The following is a 26,250-nucleotide window of genomic DNA, read 5'->3' as shown; positions in this document are numbered from 1 at the left end:
TTGTATAACTTCACATGGGAGATGATTCCTTGCTCGGGTGAACACTATCTTATTCAAAAGCTGACAAGTAGACTGGGTGATCTGCACAGATTCGTTCCAAGTTAAGGATTCCTACTGAAAAGACTGTCAGGAAGACAATGACTGACAGAGGGGACCTGGGCTTCAAAGGACCTGAATGGGCCCACTGAAATCCCACTGGGCTGCTGGCAAGGGGTCAAGTCTTCATGATCTGAGAACTTTCCCCTCCTACTGCTCCAGGGGGATCTCTCCTAGCTCACCACACTTGTTGGCCACCTCTTCCAGTTGTCTGGGGAATGCAAACTCGGCTGAATGTTGGCCTGCTTAAGTTTAGAAAGGTAAAATCTCATTTTTTTAGAACGCAGAATAGAGTCCAAAGTCAAGTCTTGCTTACCCACACACGAAGACTCACAGCCAAACTGGAAAACCCAGATTGACTTCTCTCTTCCACCAGCCAGGTGGAATGCAAACTTGTTCTCACGTTAAGTTCACGGAGGAAACCAACCTGGTAAACACCAGATGATGAACAGCTACGTGATGCATATTCACGGCCAAACCCCAGGACAGCTCATGCCAGTGACAGAGCTGGTGAGCAGACAAAAAGCCTCCTCAGCCAGCCCCCTCCCCCCATCCTTATCCCAGTAGGAGAGCGCGTCATTACCTGGGTGGCCTTGTCATTGGTACAGCAGGTGAAAGCCCCATCAGCATCTCGTGGCCACTGGCCCAGAAGGTAGGAGCTGAGGATGGTGTCCAGGGAGAATGTACGTCGGACCTGGGGTGGCTGAGGCCTACACACTGACTTTTCTGGGGCCACGGAGCACGGGACGCTGGCTGGAAGAGAGCACAGCCCGCACACCTTGACATGAGCACGGAGGAGGGAGACGTGGTAACCAAGCTTCTCTCTCCTAGGAAGCCTCACGTGACTGCCACGTCTTCACCTGTATCCACCTCCCTCCTACAAGAATATGGAGCGGCCCATAAAAGCAAATACAGTCTTGGGACGCCTGGGTGGCTCAGTCGGTTAAGCATCCGACTTCAGCTCAGGTCACGATCTCACACTTCGAGGGTTCGAGCCCCGCGTCGGGCTCTGGGCTGACAGCTCGGAGCCTGGAGCCTGCTTGGGATTCTGTGTCTCCCTCTCTCTCTGCCCCTCCCCCACTCACACTATGTCTCTCTCACTCTCAAAAATGAATACATGTTTAAAAAAAAAACTTAAAAAAAAAAAAAAAAAGCAAATACAGTCTGACCGGAACTTTCCTGACTTAACCAGCTGGACTTTATCACTGGAAACAATTTACATCCTTTTACTTTGGATGAGGGGTTACTTTATACATGTCTTCTATCTTTTTCCTGTTCCTCATGGACTAGGAACTTGAACTCTGAAGTCTCCATGAGGGAGCAGGACTGTTTCCCATCATTAACGAGGGAATTCTAAGTGGCCAAAAAGCAATCTTTTATCCACCGCCCTGCCTCTCTCTGGCACCCACTGCAGAGCTCCTAAGCACTGAACAAAATCAACCCAATTAACTGAAGGACTCTTTATAATTCCTTCAAGACTGGTTAGTTCAGCGAACCTAGGTGACAGAACAACAGAACTCCTTTCAACCACCCAGGATGGAGGAATCCAGCTAAGGAATCCAGCTTAGGAAAATCAGTCTCCGGGGCACCTGGGTGGCTCAGTCGGTTGAGTGTCCAACTTAGGCTCAGTTCATGATCTTGTGATTTGTGAGCTCGAGCCCCACATCGGTCTCTGTGCTGACAGCTCAGAGCCTGGAGCCTGCTTCGGATTCTGTGTCTCCCTCTCTCTCTCTCTGTCCCTCCCCCACTCACACTCTGTCTCTCTCTCAAAAATAAATAAACATTAAAAAAAATTTGAAAAAAGGAAAATCAGCCTTTGGGATCCCTCCACTGTCTCCAACTTCAGGTTAAATGGGACAAGCATAATAAAGCAATTATAAATCCATTCATTTAATTTTTACCTCCGTTAAGTTTGGGGAGAAGGTGAAAGTTGAAACCGTCATAAGATGTTAAGAGTGCTGGAATCATGTGTAAGTTTCAATCATCTGGGTTGACCCTGTTTTCCATGGCCACATTCAAAACATTCTACTATCTCGAGATCTGTAAAGGTTCTTTCCTTTAAACAGAGCAAAACGCTTTCACAGCTGCAGTATTCCCTTGACAATTCATGTGTGCATTAAGCAGAGCAAAAGGAACCGGGGACTGTAGGTATAAATAAACTTGAAGAGCTTTATATTAAAAAGACACCAACTGGCTGGCAGTTCCTAAAAAGTTACACATAAAATCACCATACAACCCAGTGATTCCGCTTCTAGGTAAATATACAAGAGAATCTATAGCAGGGTCTTGAGAAGATATATATGCACTCATGTTTGCAGCAGTCCTATTCAACCACCAAAAAGTTGGAAGCCACCAAATGCCCATCAACAGATGAACTGGATAAAGAAAACGTGGGGTGTGCACGCAATGGATTACTAGTCCCAAAAAGAAACGAAATTGCGATACATGCTACCACACGATGAAACTTTGAAACATTATGCTGAGTGAGGGGCGCCTGGGTGGCTCGTAAACGTTAAAAAAGAAAAAAAAAAAAAAAAGAGAAACTAACACCATGTATGTTATCCAGATCCATTTACACATTTACACACATTTTGACAGAGTTGTAATCAATATGAAACGCACATTGTGTTCTGCTTTGCTCTACCCATTTCACATACGCATCTCCAAGTATCGACAATCTACATATTTATCGCTTTCAATGACTACATATGTTCCACCAGGTTGGTAAAAGGTAGTTTGCTTAGCCACTCCCATATTATTGGACATTTGAGGGGTCTCCCTGCTCGCGACTCGCGTATCACAAATGTTACAACGCGGATAACTTTCAGTCTGTTTTTATTTAATCCCTGACATATTTCTGAGTCCTCTCCCTCAGCTCTCATATGCGCTCACTTAAAACCCACGAGAAATGGGGCGCCTGGGTGGCTCAGTCGGTTAAGCGTCTGACTTTGGCTCAGGTCATGATCTCACGGTCCGTGAGTTCGAGCCCCGCGTCGGGCTCTGTGCTGACAGCTCGGAGCCTGGAGCCTGTTTCCGATTCTGTGTCTCCCTCTCTCTCTGACCCTCCCCCGTTCATGCTCTGTCTCTCTCTGTCTCAAAAATAAATAAACATTAAAAAAAAATTTAAAAAAACACACGAGAAATGACATGTTGCAAACGTAGTAAGTGAATTGTGGGAAAGTCGGGAAATAGACAATCAAAAAGAAAAACCTCGAACCTCAGCATCCAAAGAGAATCACAGGTAATACCATGATAGATATAACCATGTCAGCCTTATTGCTGTGTGTGTGTGTGCTTTAAAATAAAAAATGGGCTGGGGGGGAGGGGCGGGGAGCGCGCCTGGGTGGCTCCGTCCGTAAAGCGCCTGACTCTTGATTTCAGCTCAGGTTATGATCTCACAGTCTAAGTTCGACCCCCCACACTGGGTCCTGTGCTGACAGTGGGTAGCCTGCTTGGGATTCTCTCTCTCTCCCTGTCTCTCTATTCCTCCCCCACTTGTGCTCTTTCTCTCTCAAAATAAATGAATAAAACCAATTTAAATACATAAATAAAATACAAATACAAAATAGGGGGCACCTAGCTGGCCCAGATCAGTGGAACATGTGACTCTTGATCTCAGAGTAGTGAGGTTAAGCCCCATGTTGGGTGTAGAGATTACTTAAAAAGTGAAAAAATCTTGGGGCGCCTGGGTGGCTTAGTTGGTTGAGCGTCTGGCTGTTGATTTCAGCTCAGGTCATAATCTCCCAGTTCGTGCGTCCAAGCCCTGCCTCGGGCTCTGTGCTGACAGGGCAGAGTGTGCTTGGGATTCTCTCTCTCCCTCTCGCTACCTGTCCCTCCTCCTCTCTCTCTCTCTCTCTCAAAATAAATAAACTATAAAAAAAAATTAAAAAATAAAACAATGTCAAAACACATAAAATTTAAAAATGGGATCATTTTTTACATGTTGTTTCCCAATACGTTTTCACCTGATACCATAAACACTTCTCCAAATAATACATATTGACCTACAAGCTATCCTTTTAAATGATCTTAACATTTCTGTCAAAACTCTTCAAAGGTTCGTTTTCAAAGGTGGTAGCCAAAGGCCTCATGTTCTCAGGTTCTGGTCCCAAGCCCTTACCTTTCCTGCGCACGTCCCTTCTCTCCAAAAGTTTCTACGTCCTGGACGAGCCATACTACGCACCATTTCCCACCCATGTCCGGAGCCTTCCCTCCTCTGAGGTTTTGCCCACGTGCCCAGGGTGGAAATCTGCCCCATGAATCAGGGCCAGCCTAACCACTCCACCTCCACGAAGCCTTCTGGATTTCCTGGAAGGAGTATCTCGGGATTTTCTGATTTTCCCCAGCACTCTGTGCCCTTCTAGTACTTAGCATCCTCTCTCTTGGATTACGAGTATTTTAACTCCTAGATAATAAACAACCTGCAGCCAAGGACTGTCCCTAACTTATCTTTGTACCCCACACAACGCCTAGGACATAAGCCTGGTGGTTGGGCAGTACCTAAGTCTCCGTGTAAAATCAAAACAGGTTACTACAAGGGGACGCCTCCTCTAATTATACCACGGATTCAAAGTCTGTGCATCCATGCTCAACCCGCTCCCCATGAATAAAGCCCCCAGGCCTGCCTGTCTCTTCCTCTCCCGGGCTCAGGAAGGCCCGACCTCTCTCTTCTTCTCCCTGAGCCTTGTTATACCCAGTGAGGCAGCGACAGGCATGCTGGGTTCCAGCCCCAGCTTCATCTTCCACACAAGCCCGTCCACCACTCTTTTTCCTATCCTGGATTTAAGACCAAACGGTGGCAGTCCAGATATTTTGTGGAGGTTTTGACACAGGCTGGCAGGCAGGTCAGACATCACATTGCTGCCCTGTGGTCCGCCGAAAGTGCCCATGAGACCCCGGGGATGAGAAAGCAAGTTTACAGGATGACGTGACCGAGTAACAGAGAGGCAGGTGGGAAGCAGATGAGCAAGAGGTTGGCATAAAGGCCAGAAGGCCGTGATCCTGACGGCTGCTTCATCGCTGTGCAAAAGAGGGCTAGGGCTCCTGGGCAGGGGCAGGGGGTTGGAGGGTGAAGCGGCCAGGGGGAGATATCTCTGGGAACTGCCTCGCCCAGCCCCTCGGCAGAAGCTGCAGCAAAAGCATCTTTGGGATTTTTCCTTTACGGGGACCACGAGGACTTGCTGGTATTTATATAGAACTTCCGAGTTTCACCCCATCTGCACGGTGTTTTAATGCAGGTCTTTACTCCCCTGTCAGCCCTGAAAGGGGCTGGGGGGACTGTAAAGGGAACTAAGGGCCAGAGGGGGCCAGGATCGGGCTAGACTTGGTCACCCACAAGGTCCGAGGTGGTCCTAACACCTAAACCCAAGACTCTTTCCTCCTCAATCACCCCACACAGGCTCCTGGCCCTTCGGCATCAGGAACATCCTGAGAGGTTGCACCTGCAGGAAGGATTGTCCTTTTAGCCCCTTTTTGGGGAAGGAAACCTTTCGAAGGCAGGCACTGCCCAGGTGTCTGGGCTGATTTTCTGTTTCCTGGGTTGGTTGGGTTACTTTTTAAAGTCTTTGAGACCTTGGGATTCTATGATCTCCTAGGGACCATTTAAACCACATCCATTTGGGGGTGCCTGGGTGGCTCAGTCAGCTGAGCATCTGACTTCGGCTCAGGTCATGATCTCGCAGTTCGTGAGTTCGAGCCCCATGTAGGGCTCTGTGCTGACAGCTCAGAGCCCGGAGCCTGCCTCGGATTCTGTGTCTCCCTCTCTCTCTGCCCCTCCCCTGCTCACACTCTGTCTCTCCCTCTCTCTCAAAAATAAATAAACATAAAAAAAAATTTTTTAAACCACACCCATTTGGTATCCGTATGCATTACCCCTCATATCCCACCCCACTCATGAGCTCTGGTAGGAGTCTAACCTCAAGGACAACTATGAGGGATGGGACTGTCCTCCCAGGACTCCCAGGGCGAGGGGGGACCCAGAATCCTGGAGTTTGCTGTGAGAATCCAACCACCCACTTTGGTCAACTCTACATGCTTTTTGGCACCAAAAGTTATTCATAAAGACTCTGAGGGCATCATGGGTCCTGATTTACTCCTCCAAGTACATAAAAATAACAATACCGAAAAGAAAGAAAGAAAGAAAGAAAGAAAGAAAGAAAGAAAGAAAGAAAGAGAAAGAAAGAAAGAAAGAAAGAAAGAAAGAAAAAAGAAAACAAGGAGTGGGACAGGGATAGGAATGGACAGGAAGCACCCCAATCCAGAACCAGCAGCCTCTGACGCCCGCCTCTCTGCCAGACTTGCAAGGATCTCATTGCATCAAAGTCAAACTGGAGGCCTTGCCTCAGTTTCTCTTCCTCCAAAGACAACAGGGCCTCAGCCATATTTCGACAGTGACCACATCCTAGTGCTGGCACAGCTCCTACCAGCCACAAGGTGACAGACTCCCCTTCTGTCTCAGAGACCTCAGCAAGGCCCCACTTCCCCTCCCTGACCCCCAATACCTTGGCATGTCCCAATACCTCTGGAGAGAAGAAAATGCCACGTTCCCTTCAAGCTCGGAAAGAAGGGGAGGAGGGCACTTTGTGGAAAATTAGATTTTGATAGAAAAAGAAAATTTACCACTTACTTCAAAACCCTAAATGGTTTGGGGAGCACCTGCTAATCTGGGGCACCAAAACCAATAAAGGGCAAAACCAAGGTGTCAAGTTCTCCCCACCCCCCGCCCCCGCCCCCGCCACTAAATGGAACACCATCCAAAGCTAGAATCAGACAGTGACATGTATTGTGTCACCCTCAAGGGGGCGACAGTCTGGAGCAACGTGGGCCCCGCAGATCCAGAAGCAGCTCTGATGTGAGGGAGCCAGTTAGTTGGGACCAAGGCTCTACCCACCTCGTGATGTGACTGCAGCCACTGCCACCCCATCTCACTGCGCCTGCTCTCCCATCTGGCAAACAGGAGCCCGAGCCCAGCCTACGTTCCCTCCTAGGGATGCTCTAAAGAGCAGAAGATGAGAGGCAAAATTGCTTTAAAGTCTTCACCAGACAGATCAGGTTGAACCAGTTAACGTCACTTAATCCCTTCCTCTTCCATGATTCTTCAGGACAGAAGGTGGCGGTGGGGGGGGAGGGGGAGGGGAAGGAGCCTAGGAAGAGAACGAGCTCTAGCCACGTTATCCCTTGGGAACGTGCACTACTCCAGTGTCAAAGCCTCTGCTTTATTAATGCCAGTCTAAGCCAGTATGGGCACCACCCTGAATAAATGGAGAGGGACACACAGCCGCTTGGAGAAGCTGTGCTGCCCACGGAGACCTAGCTCAGGTGGGACCGTCCCCTGAGAAGTCCCCCGAGTGAGAGCGTCGTCGAAACGGGGCTGAGCCCTCACGGACATACCGGAAAGATCTGGGGACTGGGGTCTGCGAGGCCACTGTGGGAGTACAGCTAAAGCAGCAGCACTGAGAGGTCGCGACGGTTGCTTGCGGTTGGTAGATGAACTGGTTTCATTTCTGGAAAGTACCCCTCTCAGATTTGGGAAGCCGGTGGTGGGGGGAGGGAAACAGGACAATCGGCTCCCCTAGCTGAGAAGCAACGCCCGTATCACGACGGGCCCGTGACAAAGCAGCAGGCCTTGGGGGGGGGGGGTGGCGGAGGGGGGGGACGGGCACCAGCTGGGTGCCTGCGGGAGGGTGGAGTGTCCTGTTTACAGCGCTGTGGGGTATTATCGGCCCATCGCATGTAGCAGCCTCCACAGCCCAACCACCTGGCGAAGCACCCTGGCACGGGGCCAGGCCATTTCACCATGCAGCTGAGCAGCAGCGGAGGCTTGGGTTCTTGGGCAACGGCAAATGGAAAAAACAAAACACAACAGCGCACGCCGGAGATAAGAAGCCTCAGGTGCTATCTTCCAGCGCCACTTGGTTCGTTTTCCCAACTGCTGCATTTGTATGGCTTCGGGGACAGGGGCTCCGAGTGGACAGGGCCAGCGGTCAGGTGTCTGTGCGTTGGGGGGAGGGTCCAGGGGGCGGAAAGCAAAGAGCAGACAGGACGCGGGACGGAGAGTGGCCAAGAGGGGCCTGGCGCACCACCACAGACCGGCGGACTCCTCCAGAGTGCCCACGACACGCCAGTCTATAAGCACCAGTGATATGGGAAGAGGGCACGGGGACAAGGATGAAGGAGGACACTGTCTCTGCTGTTCCCTCCTATCCCCTGGCTGGAGATCAGCTCAGGCCTGACCACACCAGCACCCCCCCCTCCACCCCAGGAACCCAAAGAAGGATGACAGCGCTTAGAAGAAGGGCAAGAGGGGGTCAGGGGAAGGAGGAAGGCAGCAGATGATGCAGGAAGTGAGGCTTTTGTGGCTGTCTTTCTCAACGTGGCCAGAGATAGAGCGTGGGGTGGAGGTTTGGCAGCTTGCACGGAGAAACCAGCCGCTGACCAGAGGGTCCCAGCCGGGCATCTGGGCAGGGGTGACTTCACTCATGTTGCTACCTTTGAAGCAACGCAGGAGAAGCTTGGGAAGTAAGACAAGGCTCCTCTCCCTCATCCTCTGTTAACGTGAGACCTAGTGGTCCCAAAATACCCCAGAAGGACTACAAAAGGGAGAAAGATAGCCAGCGAGGTCGCACACGTGGCCAAAACTCAACAACCAGCTGGCCTCACCAGTGAGCGGGGAGTCACTTTCTCACGTTGCTGGGCTTTGGAGCATTACCAGCACTAGCCTTCTCGCCTCCTCTCTTAAAGAGAGATCACATACTGTAACAGAAGCTGTACCTGCATTGGAGGAAATACGAAAATGCAGGTGAGCAGGAACTGAAAAATAACAACTATGCGTGTCCCCACTCGGGAGATCGCCACCTGTACACAACCCTTCCTGAGCTCTCGCCACGCACGCGTGTATGCATCTGTCTTTTTAATAAAAATGAGATCAGAGCATACGTGTTTTTCTACAATCTGCTTCTTGCCGGCAGGCATCTTCCTTCAGAAAGAGGAGCTGGCAGGGCGGGGCAGTCTGGGAAGCTGAGGCCGGGGACATAAAGCTGGCCATCAAGGGAGCAGGCCCTGCCCCGTCCCGCCCCCCCTCCAGGCTGTGATGCGGCCCTTTTGTTGGGGGAGGGGGGGGGATGTGAATCTGGAGAGGAGCAAAGTGAAACAGGGAATCAGAATTTCTAAACACTTCCCCAGGAACAGATTGGCAGTCGGTAGGGGAAGTTCCTTCCAGAAGCTTTATAAGGATTCTTGTTCCATTTCAGTACGTGTGTTGGGATTAAACACTGCAGACAGATCTTCGGAGCAACCTGTATAGTCCAGTGCTGCCGAACTGCTTGCTTAACTCAGGGACATGTGGGTTTTGGAGGGAAGTTGTGGTCAAACTGAAATCCCCAACATGACTGTACAAGAGTTAGAAGCCCTCCTTGGAAAGCCCAAGGAGACCCCAACCATCCCAGCTGGGAAAATCAAACCTGGGGCTTTAAACAAAGCTTCTTTCGGCGCCGAGCAAAGAGCTCATTTTCAACCACGACATGGAGAAGCTACAGAAACCAGATTCTAAAAAGAAAGAAGGAAACAAGAGTAACATCACATTTCCCTTACCGCGAAGGCTTACCTAAACAGAAAAGAGCGATGATATTTGTATATGCATAAGAAACCACTCAGCCAGACCCTCAGTGAATTCCTAAGTCCATGGTTAAGTGTGCAGCACAAGTGAGGGCATTTCTGGCCGTGTCTGACTTCCCAGCACACAGACCACATCTATGGGAAGCGGGAGAGAAGGGCCAGGAGCAACCCATCTAGAGATGTCACTGTGGGGGGAAAAAATAAGGAAGAGGCTGACTCTTTGTAGCAGCAAGGAGGAAAAGGGTGATCTCAAGTGGGCGTGTATGCGCGCGTGTGTGTGTGTGCGCGTACAAAAAGAGTAGACAGCAGTTACTCAGTTATTCGATTCTCAAGAACCTGCAGTTAGAAGAAAAGGAAGTGGTGTGAACTTTTCACCTTTTATCTGAATTCTCTGAAGAGTTCTGCAGGATTTCAACATCCTTAAAACAAAATACTAGCAGTTAGTGATTGGATCACGCTTTCCTTTGGGATCTACTTGGACTTTGCACGCGTAGCATAAATAGCACATAGCCTAGCTCTCTCTTACAAACAAAAAAAATCCCCACCCACGGTTATTTGGGAGTGAGGAATCTCTGGGCGGCCTATAAACTCGCAGGACGGGCACAAACCCCTCCGTATTTTCACTTCTCGCAACAATCTGATTCCCATCAAGTCAAGAAGGAATCACAACATCCAGTCAGCTCCCAGGTAGCCTTGTAAGATAAACTGAGGGAAAGGCAGCATCAGAGACTGAGAAGGTTCGTCCACAACAAATCCTACGAGGGGACACCTGTGACTGAAACTCAGCGATTCCCGCTCTGAACGTGTGCACCCCATACTCTCGTGAACTCACCTACAGAACAGGAGGCAGAGTTTCCGGTGTGTTACAGGTGGGGGGCCTGTGACACACCCTCGTGTAAAGAGGCGAACTGATTTCTCCGGGGCCCCGCAGGCAATGGAGATGCGGATCTTTTTAACCCAGGAGAAGACTTTTGAGGGTATAATTCCCACCCCCGTCCTCCACTGTCCGGCTCCAGTCTCTGACTGGCTGGCTGCTTTCATTGAGGAACGGCTTCCACGGGTTAGAAGAGTTCTAGTCCTTTCCCTCGCTAGGAACCAGGGTGATCATACCTGGGTCTCAGGAACACTGTTTTACCCGCTGGGCATCTTGGGCGGGGCCCAGGAGAAGAAAAAGACAATTTAAAAAATGAAGAGATTCCTTTTCTGGTGAGGAGAATGCAAAGTGGGTGAAAGAAAGAAAAGAAATAAGAACTCCAAGTCGTCAAAATAATGTCTGCTTTGTGAACAAACTAGGACTTAGTTTTAGTTCCATCCAGCCTGCCTTCTCCCTGATCTCAAGCAAACTGCCGGACAGCAATATCTGTGTAAGCAACTATTATTCAATTTAATATCAGCCCAACTCACGCAAAATACCTAGTCTTCGACGGAATTTGATTGACCCTGTTTTGTTGCCTCCCCCCACTCCCCGCTGAGGATTCCAAAACCCAAAAGAATTTTTTTAATTTTTATTTTGGGGGTAGCTGAATGGCTCAGTTGGTTAAGCACCTGACTTTTGATTTTGGCTTAGATCATGATCCCAGGGTCGTGAGATTGAGCCCCGCATTGGGCTCAATGCTCGATGCTCAGCATGGAGCCTGCTTGGGATGCTTGGGATATTCTCATTCTCTCTTTCTCTCTCTCTCTCTCCCGCAGAGATATCAATGATACTGTAGAAGAATGGCCTTATTCTCAGGAGCCGCCACTGAGGTTAAGGGTGAAGTGTCACGATATACGTAATTTCCAAACAGTTCACAAAAAACAAACAAAACACACATACGGATGCACACGTAAGTCTAGACACACACATACCTAATACACAGAAGGAGAGAAGAGAGATTTGACAATTGTAGCAAAAAGTTATCAGTGCCTCTAGATGAAAGATAAACGGGTGTGCGTGGTGCTTACAATTTTTCTGTAGGTTTGAAATTCTCCGAAATAAAAGTTGTGGGGGGAAAAAAAAGAACTGGCTTGATTTGGGAAGACGGAAATTCCGTCCCCTCCTCAGCAAGGATCTAAACCCTTTAACATTTCAATCTTGGCAGGTTGTAGTCAAATTCAATTGGGTCACTGCTCTGGACTTCTAATTTGGGGAAAGGGAAGAAACGAAACAGCGAATGAGGCTTCATCTGAGGCAAGAATTGAAAGATGTAAATCAGTACGAGGTAGAATAAAGATACCCAATGAAGGAGGTAACGTTAAATTAAGAAAGGTCACGTCATCCCAGGAGCAAGACCAAGACCATGGGCAGACTGAAGGGGCTCCTCCAGGTCCAGAGACACAATCGGAAGTGGATATAACCTCAGCGATGCCCAGCTAAGTTACCCCTGGGCATCCATTTGCCACAATTAGCTCTGTCACAGGAATGGAGAAACCAGTGAGATCTTGGAAACATAGGGAAAAGTGGCTAAAGGAAAGGTAGCTTCTAAGGCCTTAGAATTCACCAGTCCTCGGCATGGGTGCAAAAGCAAAGGAAAGCAAACAGACTTTAGTTAGAATAGGAGAGAGTCTAGCTGGATACAAGGAAGAACCTCCTGGCTCATCATAATTAGATGAGGAGGACTGCCCCCAAGCAGCTCTGGGGAGAGATAACTGTATGCCCCCGGATGTCTCAGGAGTCACCCCAGAAGGCAGGGAGTGACAGCAGAGGAGTCTGAGCCTCCTCTAGTTCTAGAATTCCCCAACTATTAAAGAGTAAATAAAAGATGGCCGGTGACCAATTCAGCTAAATGGAAAGTTCAGAGCCCACGCTATCATCTGGGGCAAGGTAAGGTAAGTTAAGGGGCAGGGGCGGGGCACAAGTTCACAGATTCAAAGGGAGATGTGGCTGATCAAGACAGCTGTGCTGTGGGCCTCAGACCAAGCTGGAACATATAAACAGTGCTCAGTTTACCTGCAGCTAGCCACAGGCAGAAGGTCTGGTCACATGACCAGGCGAGCAGACATCAGAGCTCAGAGGGCACATTTGCTTGCTGGCTACACCTCACTAGGTTGGAACCTGTCGGGCTCTCTGCTCTTAACACTGACTCAGGTTCATTTTGCTCAGGGTTGAGGGGTGGTGGGGAGGGGGGGCTTTAAGGAGCAATTGCTCAATTATTCAGGACCAGGAAGTTACGGTCACAGGGTCACAGGATTTGCTTTGCCTTCAGGGTCTAAAACCCTGTTAGGGTCCCTCTGCTCAGCCCTCGCAGCCTTGCAAAGCTGCATGGACCATGCTGTCCCACTTGTGCAAAATCTTCTCTGGTTACAACCATCTCCTTCCGCCAGTCCTACTGCGTCCCCCGGCTGCAAAGAGGAGATACCCAAGAGACTGCTACATCCATCCCACCGAGCGGTTCTCCACCCGGCCTCGGACATTCTGGAACTGACCTAGCCTAACCTCAAATCCCAGGCAAACTCCCAGGCTGTTGCCCTACCGGTGGAAAAACCCCAAAGCGTGCTGGGCAACATTCCAGGACAGCCCCTGCAATGCTGCCCTGATCTCTCCGGTTGTTCAGATGGGAGGCTCAAAGGTTATGCAGTGCCTCCTGGGTAAACCTAGTCTGAAAAGCAAGATTCGATGGACCCTCCAGAAACAGCGTCGAAAGGTATGATGATTTTTTCCTACCATCAGTGTATGCCCAAGACCACTGATGACTTCAGAGCAGAAGGACGCTTGCCAGGTCACCTCTCTACACGTGCTTGCACAGACAGAGGTGGACGGGGCAATACATGTCACTGGGGGGTAAGTTATGCCACCTTCCCCGTACGCGACGGGCTTTGTGCCTGCTCTTAAATCAAGGGCTGTTAAATAGTACTGGTATCTTCTTTTATAAGTCAGGCGAAGAAAAGGTTTAGCCGCCTGAAGCAAAGGAAAATTTGATCCAGAGAAACAGTTTGGGAGGTCAATTACCAAGACGTCCTATCTGTACCTCTGAGAACTGGAACTGAGAGGTGCCCGGGGGGCTCAGTCCATTAAGTGTCTGACCTCGGCTCAGGTCATGATCTCCAGGTTCGTGAGTTCGAGCCCCGCATCGGGCTCTATGCTGTCGGCGCAGAACCCACTTCAGATTCTCTGTTCCCCTCTGCCCCTCCCCCACCCCGTTCTCGCTAAATACACAAATAAATAAATAAATACTTAAAAAAAAAAAAACAACTGGAACAACAAGGCTCCTTTGCCGCTATCCCGTCTAAGTAGACAGCTTTTGGCCCCCTTTACACGGCTAAGCTGCACACGACCCAACAGGAATTAGGGGGCGGTCTTCCCCCATCCTCCTGCATCTTGTTCTGACCCTGGGTGTCATCCACCTGGCACTTTTTTAGGGGTAGGACAGAGCCGAGAAGAATCGGAGAATAGCGGGGATAGCCCTTATAACTTGATGCCCACCTTAAGGCAAGCAATCTGAGTCCACAGGCGCTGGGGTAATAATACAGCAAATGTTCATGGGTTTATTTCACATAACTGGCTGGAGCCCACGGGGAAAAAAAATCCTTTGGTGTCCCACTTAACCAGTCTCATGGCTCTAGGGTGGCCACAGGAAGGCCCTGCAGATAAAGGACACGTGCTAAAACTAAATTTTTGCCAAAACTGTACTCTCTGTGTTAAGAAGTAGAAGAAGACTCACTCGCTTACCCCAATTCTGGAAGCTGGGGGGGGGCGGGGGAATATCAGTTAAGCAACACTGTCAGGAATAATTCAAGGGGTTCAAGGAGCGCAGAGAGCTGTAAACCATGTGGTTTGGGGTTCGAGCAAAGGGGCCAGGAAACAAATGACAGCGTCTGAGCTTCTCCCTCTGCTGGCTCAGCGGGATGGTCAGATGTACCCTCTGCGGGTCCTGTGGTTAGTAGGTTTTCGATGACTGAGAGCGAGCCCTCCCTTTGTGTACGAAGTTGTAACTCCTGGGCACTTGGGAAGACACGCCGCACCGAACTGCATAAATGTCCCCCCCCCCAGGCTCCTGAGGGTCCACCGGCCGCCTGGTGCTCAGTCGAGAAAGCGCTCTGGCCCAGGCCCGTACTCTCTGGCGTTGCTTTCTATACCAAACCCGACTGCTCTCACCCTCCGATCGCGGACGTAAAAACTCAAAATAGAATCACTCCACGGCTCTGGCGCAAGACAGGCTTCCGATCTCCTGCACTTTGAGAAATGGAGAGCTGACTGAAGAGCAGAGTTAAGAGTGTTTCTTAGAAGAAGGAACCAGTTTTCCCCGAGGAGGTACCTGGACATCATGAGCGGACTCAGTGCACTTCGGCAGACAGCTGCAGTGCGGCTGACCCCCGGGGCTGGGTCAGCGTGGGGCACGGATGGGGCTCAGGCACGCCACGGCAGGCACCCGATCGTTCTTGGACTCTGACGGCCCCCTTATCCCGCTCAGGGAGTAAGGACAAGCCGCGGTCTAGTCTCCTGAGGGGTGGCCTACTACAGTGGTCAATACGTGGACCCCAATCCTGCCTCGCCCCCGTGCGCTACGTGGTCACTTTACTTCTCTGGGCTTCAGTTTTGCTGTCTGTTAAATGGGGAGAATAAGAGATGTTATAAAGATGGAGGAAAGAGAGCATATATTCTACAGAACTCCTGGTCCAGTCGCACCAGTCAAGCATGTACTCATGTTTTAAACTTTTTATTTGGAAATAATCTCAAGCTCACAGATGCCAGCACACGAGCAGCATATGGGACCCCCACATAACCTTTACCCAGATTCACCTTCTGTCAGACCCTGGCCCCACCTGCTTTTGCCATTCGCTTTCTGTCACGTGCACTTTTTCACATGCACACACTTACTCGACACCTACGTGGTCACTCACGCTCCAGACACACACTCACATTCAGATAAACACACATACCGTCCTTTGTTGGGTCTTTGGGTGGTGTTCTGTTTGAAAACAAGGACGTACCAGAGGGTGGAAGGTCCGAGATGAAATGGAAGCCAGGGGGCCCTTGCTACTTGGTGGTGGGTCCACTGCTCCTCTCCCTTCTCCCTGCCTCCAATGCAAACAGCTAGGGCTCAAGTGCCCTGGCTTAGGGATGAACTCATATATGGACAGGGACAAGAAAGAGTACCTGATACAGAAAATAGTCGGTTACTCGTTTCTTTAAACAACAAAACCCACAAAAAAACAACAACAAGGCAGGTATATGAACCATGGAAATAGTTTTATTATACAGAATTGTTTTCAATAATATTTGTCATAATGGGATTCTCCCTTGTGAAGTTGAGAAGCACTGCAGGTCAGCATACGGCTATCAGAACATTCAAGAACTCTACACAAAATCTAGCTTCGTGAGAGAGGTCAGGAGGGAAGAGCTGCCCGTCACCCTCTCGGGAGAGGCCAGGTGACCTCTGTGAAGCAGGCCAGGCAGTTTTCCGTGACACCAAGCCCCTAGATGATGGAGCTTTCTCCTGAGTTCCAGTCCCCAATATTCCCCTTGACTGCGCGCACGCTGGTCTCATCAAGGCACTACCACGTCACAGTGACTCTACTCCCACGTAACCTGAAGCTAGGAGGGGGAGACGCACTCAAATAGAGCGTGGCGGGGAGGAGGGTGGTTTGCACCAGGGGTTCCCTCCCTGTAAGGAAGACTAAGCTGTCATCATGGTACCATGCCACCCGCCCCTACTCCCCACCAAAGGAATGCACCACCCGCACTTATTTCCAGGTGCTCTGTGGGGTTCCAAGCAGTCACATATAAGAAAGACGCCCTTTCCCATAGGCTCTATCTTAGGGGTCTCCCCCTGACATGGCCCCAAGCTCTCCAGGACTGTGACCCCACAAAGGCAGGAAAACCCTGCCTGCCTCCTGGGTCTATCTGTCCCTGGTTAGCTTCGCATTCCGCGCGGAAATGGTGCCACTATCCTATCACACGTTGAATACACTAACCACCACTTCCCAATGGGCCACACCAAACGGACAGGCGCTTATGGGGTGCCCAAGGAACGAACAAGCCTCTTTGCCATCCCTTTTCCTTTCCAATTCTCTTTGGGTCAACCGAACGAACGGATTTCCACTCCTGGGCTCCAGGCATACACGCAGAAGGGAAACAAAGGCTGGGCGTGGGCGGGGCAGGCAGCAGAGGGTGCCAACCTGGGAGGAAATTCACAATGGGTTCTCCACACAGATGTGGGAAGAGCCCTGAGATCAGGAGCAACAGGGCTTTATTAGTCACGTGGTCTGGGGCAAGTCACTTCCTTTCTGGGCCTCGGTGACTTATCTGCGAAAACAAGTAAATGCCACCTGCACCTACAGGGCTGAAAAGAAAAAAAAAAAAAAGGCTAGCGCTACTTATACGCTCAACTTCCCTGAACAAGACAAAAACTTGTTGGGATTCACCGACTTTGCTTTCCGTGTGAAGGAGCTGCTTTCGTCTTCTCCTGTGAACACAGAACCACCCAGGCCCGCGGTTCCAGTGAGAAAGAGCCCAGATGCTGCTCTCGGCAGTGAGAGGTGCACACGCCACACGGGTGCGCGGCTCATACCGCCTTCTTCACAATCTCTAAATCCGGACTGCGTAATCCCGTGAGAAAGCTCTCTGGTTGCATCCCCTCCGTCTCGCCAAAGGGCATCGAGCTCCACCCTCAACCCCAGTTGGTCTGTCATATCTGATGGGTATGAGTTACAAAGACAATCCCCAGACAGAGGCCGCGTGGCAGGTTTACAGCCAGCTCGCAGGTGTGGGGCAGGGAGCACACGTGTTATGGGTGCCCGTTCTCTCCAAGCCGTGTGGGTGATCAAACACGCACCGAGCACAGAAAACTCTTCAAGGGAAGGCAGTAGTGTGTGGGGTAGGGAGGAGGAGAAGGGAGGTCGAGGTAACAGAAGCTGTCTCTCCTTCCTCTCAATCACAATCTTACTCTGTCCAAAGTTACCCGCCCCCACCCCCCAGCTGGGCAGGTGCATAAAACCATTTTGACTAAGCCGCCGGGCCCATGGTTGGCAACTTGAAAGGCAGAGGAACAGTCTCCATGGATGACGGTGCATGTGTCCAGGGCTCGGAGAAGGATGACGGGCATCTCTTTCGAGCATTTCCCCGCTTGCTGGGGGCCTGGGGGGCACAGGAGAAGCAGGATGGTGTCTGGCTTGGGAGAGGGGGACTCCCAGCCTGATCACACCTCTAGGGGAAGCCTGAACCCCGCCCCACCCCCACCCCGGGCCCACAGCCAGTTCTGCTCCCTAGCCTAGAAAGGCCAGCGATTCACACTTTGTTTTTCCGCTTCCCTTCGCTATACATTATAACACTACTAGGAATGTGGTGTAAATCCACTTGGAATGAAAGGGTACCCAGTATTCATCTTGGTTTCCTTGGCCTGTCACCCGTAGCCACTTCTAAGCCTAAATAAAGCCAGGTAGTCTGGCTTTTTTTTTTTTTTCACGGAATCATAACAAAATCCTAAACGTTGGCTGTTTTCATGGATCGACCTGGTAACTAACTGCCCAAGCTCACCCTCTGGCTTTAAGTACGAAGGGAAGGGAACCTACAGGCCTAGCAATGACATCCATGGAAATGCCACGTCTTTGCCACCAGCTGGGCTTCAAGCCCAATGACCAGGATGAATAGGAGACCAGTGATTTAAAGAGAGAGAGAACACTAACACTTCGGGGAGGTGGGGGGGGGGGGGTTGCCTTGGAAGTAGCTGCAGAGAGGTATTATAAAGGGGGCACAGTGTGTGGGGACCAGAAGTGGGAAAAACCATTTCAAATGAGCCTGGGGGAAGTGTGGCTCACTCTCCCCACCCCTGCTGCCTTTCCAGCAACTCAATCCAACAAGTATTTATTGAATACGACACTCCCCATCTGCCCTGGCCCTCCCTCTGCAAAAACACTCAAATCTGTTCAAGCTGCAGGGTGAGTTCCATTGCACTTGAACTTGAAACATGAGGTGCCTACCTTTTAAAAAGGCAGGCACACAATTTGCAGCACAGGCTGAAGGGCCTAAAGAGATCTGAGCAAGTGAAGAGACACAGCTGACCAGACAGGGCCACACCAATGCCACTTTTGAAAGGGAAGGGAAGAGAGGAGAGTAGACACTTAATTCAACCTTAGGGAGAATAACACATTGGCCAATTAAAAAAAAAAAAAACTTACTAGAAATATCCCAGTAATTCTCTAATTGACCCTACCTAACACTAAATATTCCTTTATTCTATGCCTCCTCCTGCCTGGCTTTGTACTTTATTCACTTGTGGATGTGTTAGTAATTTGCTCTTGGAGTCTTATGGTTAATCGTACCTTTGCCTCTTAAGGAGGTGAGACCACAAGGCTCTCGTGCATGTTTTCATTTAGGATCAGATGACAGGGGATTCAGGTAACAGAGCTGGGGGTAGACTGGGCCTGCGCTGATTAACATAGTTCCCTCCACCTCCAAAAGCCACCCTCCATTTGCAAGATAGGGAGTTCAGGGCCCGAGAAGAGGCACCCCAAACTTATAACTCTGCCCTGCCAAATACTGCCCATTCTCTAAGAAGCCACATTCGGGCAACCACACAGAAGATTCCACTGCCCCTGATCACAGGCCTGCTGCTTCAGATCAACCAAAGCCCCCAGAGGAATCTTCCCAGGCCTCCCCCAGCCTCCCACCCTTTTTATTAGGGAGCTGGAAGTAACAATTGTTCATGCGCAGGCAATGCTGAGCTCAAGGCACTCCATCTAGGGCTCGTGAGCAGGGCAGGGTAAGTATCTGTCTGCACAGAGCCCAGACTTCAGTTCCAGGTTCCTCAAGGGCTGGAGCTAAAAGATTCCCTATCATGAAACACTTTGATAGCATTCTTCTCAGTTCGTTAAATGCACCCTTGATTGGCTGTAGCCTTCTGACACAGTGAAAGTGAACCGAGGCTCATTCGGGCCTGAGGACAAACATTTAAAAGACTCCGAGTTGAGCACGCAGCTTTGTAGTGACCCTGAGGAAGAGGTGTGGAGGAGAGAAAGCAAAGCGCCGGGAAGAGGTTTCAAAACCAGGAGGTTTGGTGGGGACCGTGAGCTGGAGGCCTGAGTGCGGGCAGCCGGCGGTAGAGAAACTCCCTCCATACAGCTGTTCCCAAGAACAACGAGCCCTTCACAAGCTCCTCACCGCTGGAGAGGAATTGGAGCACGGATAATTTATAACTTCAAATATAATCCAAAACTCTTTTCTCTCAGAGATCAGGATTTGGTTTTGACCTAACAATGTGAATAGATGCGGCTCGTGTTTGGTTAATTCATAACCCTGCAAACCAAATAATGGAGCCCTCTGTGAAGATTCAACTCAGGCAGGGGGAAAAGTGGCCCAAGTCTCCCACTCATCTTTTGGCGGCTTCCACTCCTCCCGGCTCCTGTTCTATCCACCTCAAAGTGGGGTAAAACTTACTAACAACCCAAGAAGGGATTGTCCACTCTCACTCAACCAACGTGCTGGTAGGTACCCACCTTCTCTCTAGATTGGGAAGGAGACACAGGTTTTCCCCTTGCAGCCCCTTGAGAGGGCTCCAAACTGCCTGTAGAATAAGGGTAAGCCCAGGTATGACTAGGAAAGCATTTGAGCAGGTGTCAAACAGCACTTGATAAATGGGATTGTGTCAGCCAGATTGAAACAGCAGACCTGCCCCCACAACATATCACACTTTGAAGTGTGAATCCTTATAGCACAAAGGCTCTATGTGAGAAGCGTAAAAACCCAGAGGAGGATGCTCGCTTTGTTTTCCTTTTTTAAAAAGTAATCTCTACACCCAACGTGGGGCTCGATTTCACAACCCAGAGATCAAGAGTCACGCGCTCCACCAACTGAGCCAGCCAGGAGCCCCGAGGGCGCCTGATTTCTAACACTTCCATTAAGACCAGGGAATACACTGAGTGATGTATAGAATGGTTGAACCATCTTGTACAGCTGAAACTAATATAACGCTGTATGTTAATTACACTTTCATGAGAAAAAGAGTAAGATCAAGGAAGAGCGTGGCCATGGTGCCCATGACACCGTTCGATATAACATAGCCAAAAATACGGGTAAAGTGTTCTCTGCTATTAAAGCCCCCCCCCAACCACTTTGGCAAAACTCATGTGGCCACCGCAACTGGAAGTTTTCCGATCCCACCCCAAATTTTCTGGAGATCTGGCTGCACTTGGAACCAGAGAGAATCATGTCCTCTTACCACCACACCCCACTTTTGTTCTCACCCCTCCTCCACTGACCTCAGATGGTTTAAAGTATCCTAGCTCTACGTTACGTGAGTGGGGAACTTCCCATATGCAGAATCCTTCACGATCCAAAACACCAAAGAGCACTTTGACCCACACTCCTTTGCGTACCAGAGGGATAAAGCAGTGAGGCAACCGTGGCCCCCAAATTTCAAGGATGCCGTCACCAGTGATATCATTTAAGAGAGACTTCCAGCAGTGCGTTTTGCTGACCGTGTGCCTGGTGTGGGCAAAGCTGTCAAAAGCAAGTAAGCAGCATCAGGCTAAGCAGTGTTTAACGCTTCCCAGACAGAAGCTGCCTCCATCCCAGAGTTTTCAAGAACAGCTGGAGCTCTTGAAGGATTTTAAGTGCACCCCCAGGCTTCATTATAGCAAGGTGGCTCCTTGGCATAGAAGAATTGGGATTGCTTCTGGTACCAGGGTCCAGAAGGACCAGGAATTGATGAGGGCTGTCTCTCAAGGTCCCTAATAAGGGACCTCCTTTATGTGGTTCCAGACCTATCTAAACACCCATCCCCCAAGGACTAAGTTTCCAAAGGACTTCAAGGAAAGGAGTTTAATAATTACCGATAGCATTGCTAACAACAATGCGGCCTTATATTCACTGAAACGGCCATCCAGGAGAACCAAGTGGACATTTGAAGTAAACCCATCCTACGTCCCCGTGGGGAAGCCAGCATTTTAGGGCGGCCATGACTACCGCCGGCTGTCAGAGGTCTGTTCAGAAAGAGAAAAGTTGTGGAGAAAAATCCCAAACAGGAGATAAACCTAAAGTAATTTCCAATGGAGTTGAAATGCGTTCACTGCAGTTGTTTCCGAGGGGGTACGAAGGGAGGGGGTACACATTTGCCTAACAGTCAAGCTTTTATGTAAATCCAAATTAGTTTATGTCCACTGAACACATGCCACCTGAAGACGGCGGTGGGGCAGGTGGGCAGTGGAGGGTAGAGAGCCTCCATTCACGCGTGCTGATCTCCCACAAAGACTGAGAACTGACTAGAGGCAGATGACCCCCCCCCCCCGCCTTTTCTTTTCGCGTAAAATGAGTGGGAATATAGGCTTGTTACCTTTCTTTACCCTCTTAGAATTTTCTGACAAAAGTATACGCTACATGTATTGAAATTGATCTTTATATAGAAATAATGGTAAGGAACATCGTCTAAGACAAAGGTATCCCAACTTTTCCTACAAAGTGCTATGATAGTAAATATTTTAAGCTTTGTGAGCGTTATGGTCTCGATCACAACTAGTCAACTCTGTCACCATGGTGCAAAAGCAGCCACAGACAACACTAAAGAAAGGAGCATGGCTGTGTTCCAATAAAACTTTATTTACAAAAACAGGCAGAGGCCTGGATTTGGCTGCAGGCCATAATTGCCAACCCTTGGTTGAAGAAGGTTCTGATGGGCACAGGAGGTACACAGGCGACACTTGGCTCCCCCAGCACCTAGCTGGCCCCAGTAATTCTTCTCCGCTAGAGAAGAATTTGCAAAGCTGGATTAAACATTATCTTCATTCTAGAGATATGAAGACAGAGACACTAAGCAGGATAGGGAAGACTGAAACCCAGAACAGTTCACCTCCTAGTCCCGTTTGGTCCATCAGTGGTCCTGGAAGAACATAAAAGTTAGCAGCCTCCAGTTGACATGAGAAGCAAACGAGAATTTAATTAGAGGGGGAAATGCCGTAAGAAATGTATCTTGGGTTGCTATTCCCCACTGGTTGATCTTAGCTTTCTTAGAGTTGACCTTCATTTTCCTCTGGGCTTTCTTTTGCCTTCCGCGCCGCTAGCCCAGGCTCAGAAAAGAAGGAAGCCGTTCCTCACTTTATGAAGACATTCCTTATGGATGAATGGCCACAGAAGGTAAATCCGTTCTTTACATCGTCACCCTGTGTTACGAGGTCTAACATATCTCATCAGGAACACAACAGGGTGTGTGGGAGAGAGATAACTGCACAGCCCTGAACGCTACGTCACCTCGAGGTGGGAAACAAACAGTGATGACACCTGATTATCCCGGAAACCCAGTCCCAGCTCACGTGCCCGTTTTCAACAGTTGGGTTCCAGAGCCCTGTTTAGAAAGCTCATTTTAAAAGATGAGGGAATACAAGCGCAGGAGGAGGCCCTGAAATTCTGAAACCTGCGGTACTGGTTTCAGACCAATATAGGTTTGCTCTTTGAAGCCTGAAAGGCGATGGGTTTTGGCCAACACTGCTCTCACCTTGGCTAGGTGGAGGGAAGGGTGACGATCAGCAGCGGCAAACACTGATGGCACCTTCTGCTAGTAAATGGCAGAGCCCGGGTCGTAAACGCAGGAATTCTGGCACCCAAAGCCAGGAGGATTCTCTTAAGGGTTCATGAATGCAAGGCGTTTCCTCCTATCACACATACCCTACTGGCCTAGAGGAAACCATTTCTGCCACTTCTCAAGTGCAAGATATGGAAACAATCTGAATGCACATAGACGGTAAAGTTAACATGTAGAAGACCTAACGTGCTCCTAAACCAAAGGCCATACACGTTTCCCTTAACGTCTACTCACAAAGAAGTCCACAGGCCCAGACCACTCCTTCCTTCTACCTTTCCTCTGTCCTGCCTCGCTGAAAATCTATACATAATCCCACTAGATACCAGATAATTGCCTCATGAATGCCTCTGGGGTACGAACAGGTGCAGAATTTACCCATCAGCCCAAACCCATACACAAGAAGCCACTCAACGCGCCCTAAACCACGCAAAAAGTTACGCAGAACTCTAGCTTCCTATGGTTTTTACCAGGATCTTAGGGCCCGTGGCCTTATAAAAAGAGGCCATGTAAAGAACCCGGGTATCCAAACCTACACTCTTCTTTCCACAGCATCCACCAGTGCTTCTGCCTTCAGTGTTAGTTCTGTGGTAGACACAAAATAACCGCTCTTAAAATACGATCGCTACCAGATTTCCAGCTCCTGCATAGGCAGGCTTTCTGTGGATTTCTACTAAAAGTGACTAAGGCTCTGGTGCTTGCTGTTCTACTAACTTCCCTGGACTCCAGGGAAGTCCAAACAAAACCAACAGGTTTGTAATCTTGTGGTTTGCTTTATGGCTCAAGATAGGCATGAGTTTGGGCATTGCCCTGCTCTACGCTACCAGATTCTAGGCATACTTTTTACTAATTGGTCACCATCTTGCTGCCAGATTTGCCCAAGTTTTCTGTGTTCCAAGATGCAGTGTTAACATTCACACTGCCCATCCAAAGAGACTTGGACTTTCAACTTCAGAGACCCTCTTAATCCCGTTCCTATCTAGAAAGGCACTGTAGAAAAGCAACTATAATTTCAGGGGGTGGGGGGAGTGTGGCAATGAGGCTTAGTAATCACAAAAAGCTCAAGAAACTCTGGTGTAGAGAATGTCATTAACCATTAGACGGCAGAGACCATGACTTCTGTACGTTTGGTAGACTCTGAGGCTTTGGAAGTGTGCAGTGATCTTTTTCACATCTGGTGTGAATCAAGTGCAAGCCTCACTTTCCACTTATTGCCAACCTCCTCATGTAAGTGGGTTCCTTTCCCCATTCCTAACTGCCTGCCTTTGTGGGGGATCCATCACAGCTTTGAGTGTGAAAGCAAGGTTAATCTTGCTCCTCCCTAGCTTCCCCACACCCACCACACCAAGCTGCTCTTAAGACACCGTCTCAGTGCTGTTCAGAAAATGGGGGTATTTGCCACACTGTACTTGACTGTAGCCCTCACCCCACTGCCACGTTGGCTGGCAATGCCTGGGACAAAAACAGCCTTGGTGGGGGTAGGAGGGAATGGCAGGGGGCAAACTGCCCAGGCTCTACACACACACACACACACATACACACACACGATGCTTGGAATGAGACAGCCATATTAAGCAGGTCAATGATCTGGGAGCATACAACTTGTGGGCCACACCAAGAGGAATGTAGGGAAATCGGAGCGGAGCGTTTGTACCGTAGTGAACGCCGTTAAACTAACTTATTCCAACGACTCCGATGAAACCAGCTCCGGGAGGTGGCATAAAGGGAAGTGCACGTGAAGGGCTGGGGAAAGGAACTCCAGAGCTGTGGAGCGGGATGCCGGGGCCAAACTCAAGTTGGAGAAGTAACACATGGCTCCACGGGGCTCTCCTCCATGCCCCTCCCCCTCCCGGTGCAGACGTCCAGCGCCTACCGGCTCCTCGCTCCAGCGCCAGCCTGCACAGGGCGCCCCCTTCACGCGCCACTCATTCCTTCCTCACACCTCGCTGCCACCCCTGCGTCTTCCACTCACCCCCACACGACACCTCTGCCCACTTTTCGGTTACGCCCCCAAAGCCAGCCTCCGTCTGCCATGTCCCTCCCCTCACCTCCCGGCCCCGACTCCCCGCACACTCTGTCCCAGCGGTGGACCCCAGCGTTCACCGCTCCTCGCTCTCGCCGCCCTCGCAGACTTTGCGCGACCCCCTTTCTCTCCCCTCGCCCCCGTCCACTTCCCCCTCACGCTTCTCCCCACACCCCTCCCCCCCCGTCACGCGCCCCCCCTCCCCCAACGACTCCTCCCCCCGGTACCCGCTCCAGGCCCGGCTCACCTGCGCGGCCACCCCCGTCCCGGCGCTGGTGCGGCTGCTGCAGCTGGAAGGGGACCGTGGCCCTGAGCGGCTGCAGCCCAGCCCGGGGGGAGCCGACGGGGGCTGGGGGAGAGCAACCCCGCCGGAGCCCCCCGGCCCCTCCGCGCCCCGGCCCCCAGGGACCTCCGCCTCTGCCGCCCGCTGAGGCCCCCGCCATCGCCCGCCCGACAGCCTGCCTGCCTCGGCCCCACAGCGAGCCCCACACAGCCCCCCAACCCCCGCTGCGGCTGCTTATCTGCCCTGCGGGGCGGAGACCGGCCCCCTCAGCCCAGAGCTCTCATTGGCCCGCATATCCCCAGACCCCTCCTCCCAACCAATTCGCGGCTTGTTCTTCCCTTTCTAGAGGATGATTGGTCGATATGCCTAGCGATCCAACCCTAGACCCCACCCTCATCCCACCCCCTCCCGCTTCCCTCTGCCCGAGGGGCCGCTGATTGGTCCGTCCGGAAGAGGGCTGGTTCTCCAGTGCCACCAATGAGAAGACGCAGAAAAGGGGAGCGTCACACCCAGTCCCAGGTAGTATGCAAATACATGTCACGTGACGTCAGGCTAAGCGGGGGCGGGGCCGGGTGTAAGATGGAATCAAATACTAGTGAAATCATTATGGGGGGTAGGGAGGAGTGTCAAACTTCCAGCAAATGAGCCCGGCAAGCACCAAGAAAGCGATAAGTTCAAAAAGCATTACTTTTGATTTAACCTAAAAATATGAGTTTTGAGTCCTCATAGGATCGCAGTGCTGCTTGCAA

The 26,250-nt window shown here is 50.5% G+C and overlaps 1 protein-coding gene and 1 long non-coding RNA gene across 2 annotated transcripts in view; both read right to left on the bottom strand.

Moving 5' to 3' along the window:
• The window catches only part of FAM117A (family with sequence similarity 117 member A), a 43,528-nt gene extending 17,805 nt beyond the window's left edge, over nucleotides 1–25,723 (bottom strand). The window contains exons 1-2 of the mRNA XM_027034036.2: nucleotides 25,466–25,723; nucleotides 680–849 (exon numbers count right to left, since the gene is read on the bottom strand). Of these exons, the coding sequence (XP_026889837.2) occupies nucleotides 680–849; nucleotides 25,466–25,661 (366 nt within the window). The 5' untranslated portion in view covers nucleotides 25,662–25,723. The remainder of the gene's footprint in view (nucleotides 1–679; nucleotides 850–25,465) is intronic.
• Nucleotides 14,934–16,986, bottom strand: LOC128313538 (uncharacterized). The gene is made up of 2 exons (XR_008294408.1): nucleotides 15,568–16,986; nucleotides 14,934–15,230 (listed from the first exon to the last, which is right to left on the bottom strand). It is a non-coding gene; the product is annotated as an uncharacterized LOC128313538 (long non-coding RNA).
• Nucleotides 25,724–26,250: the final 527 nt, after the last annotated feature.

This window comes from Acinonyx jubatus, chromosome E1, assembly GCF_027475565.1.
Source record: "Acinonyx jubatus isolate Ajub_Pintada_27869175 chromosome E1, VMU_Ajub_asm_v1.0, whole genome shotgun sequence".
Classification (NCBI taxonomy): Eukaryota; Metazoa; Chordata; class Mammalia; order Carnivora; family Felidae; genus Acinonyx; species Acinonyx jubatus.
This window is presented reverse-complemented; position numbering and strand designations above follow the sequence as displayed.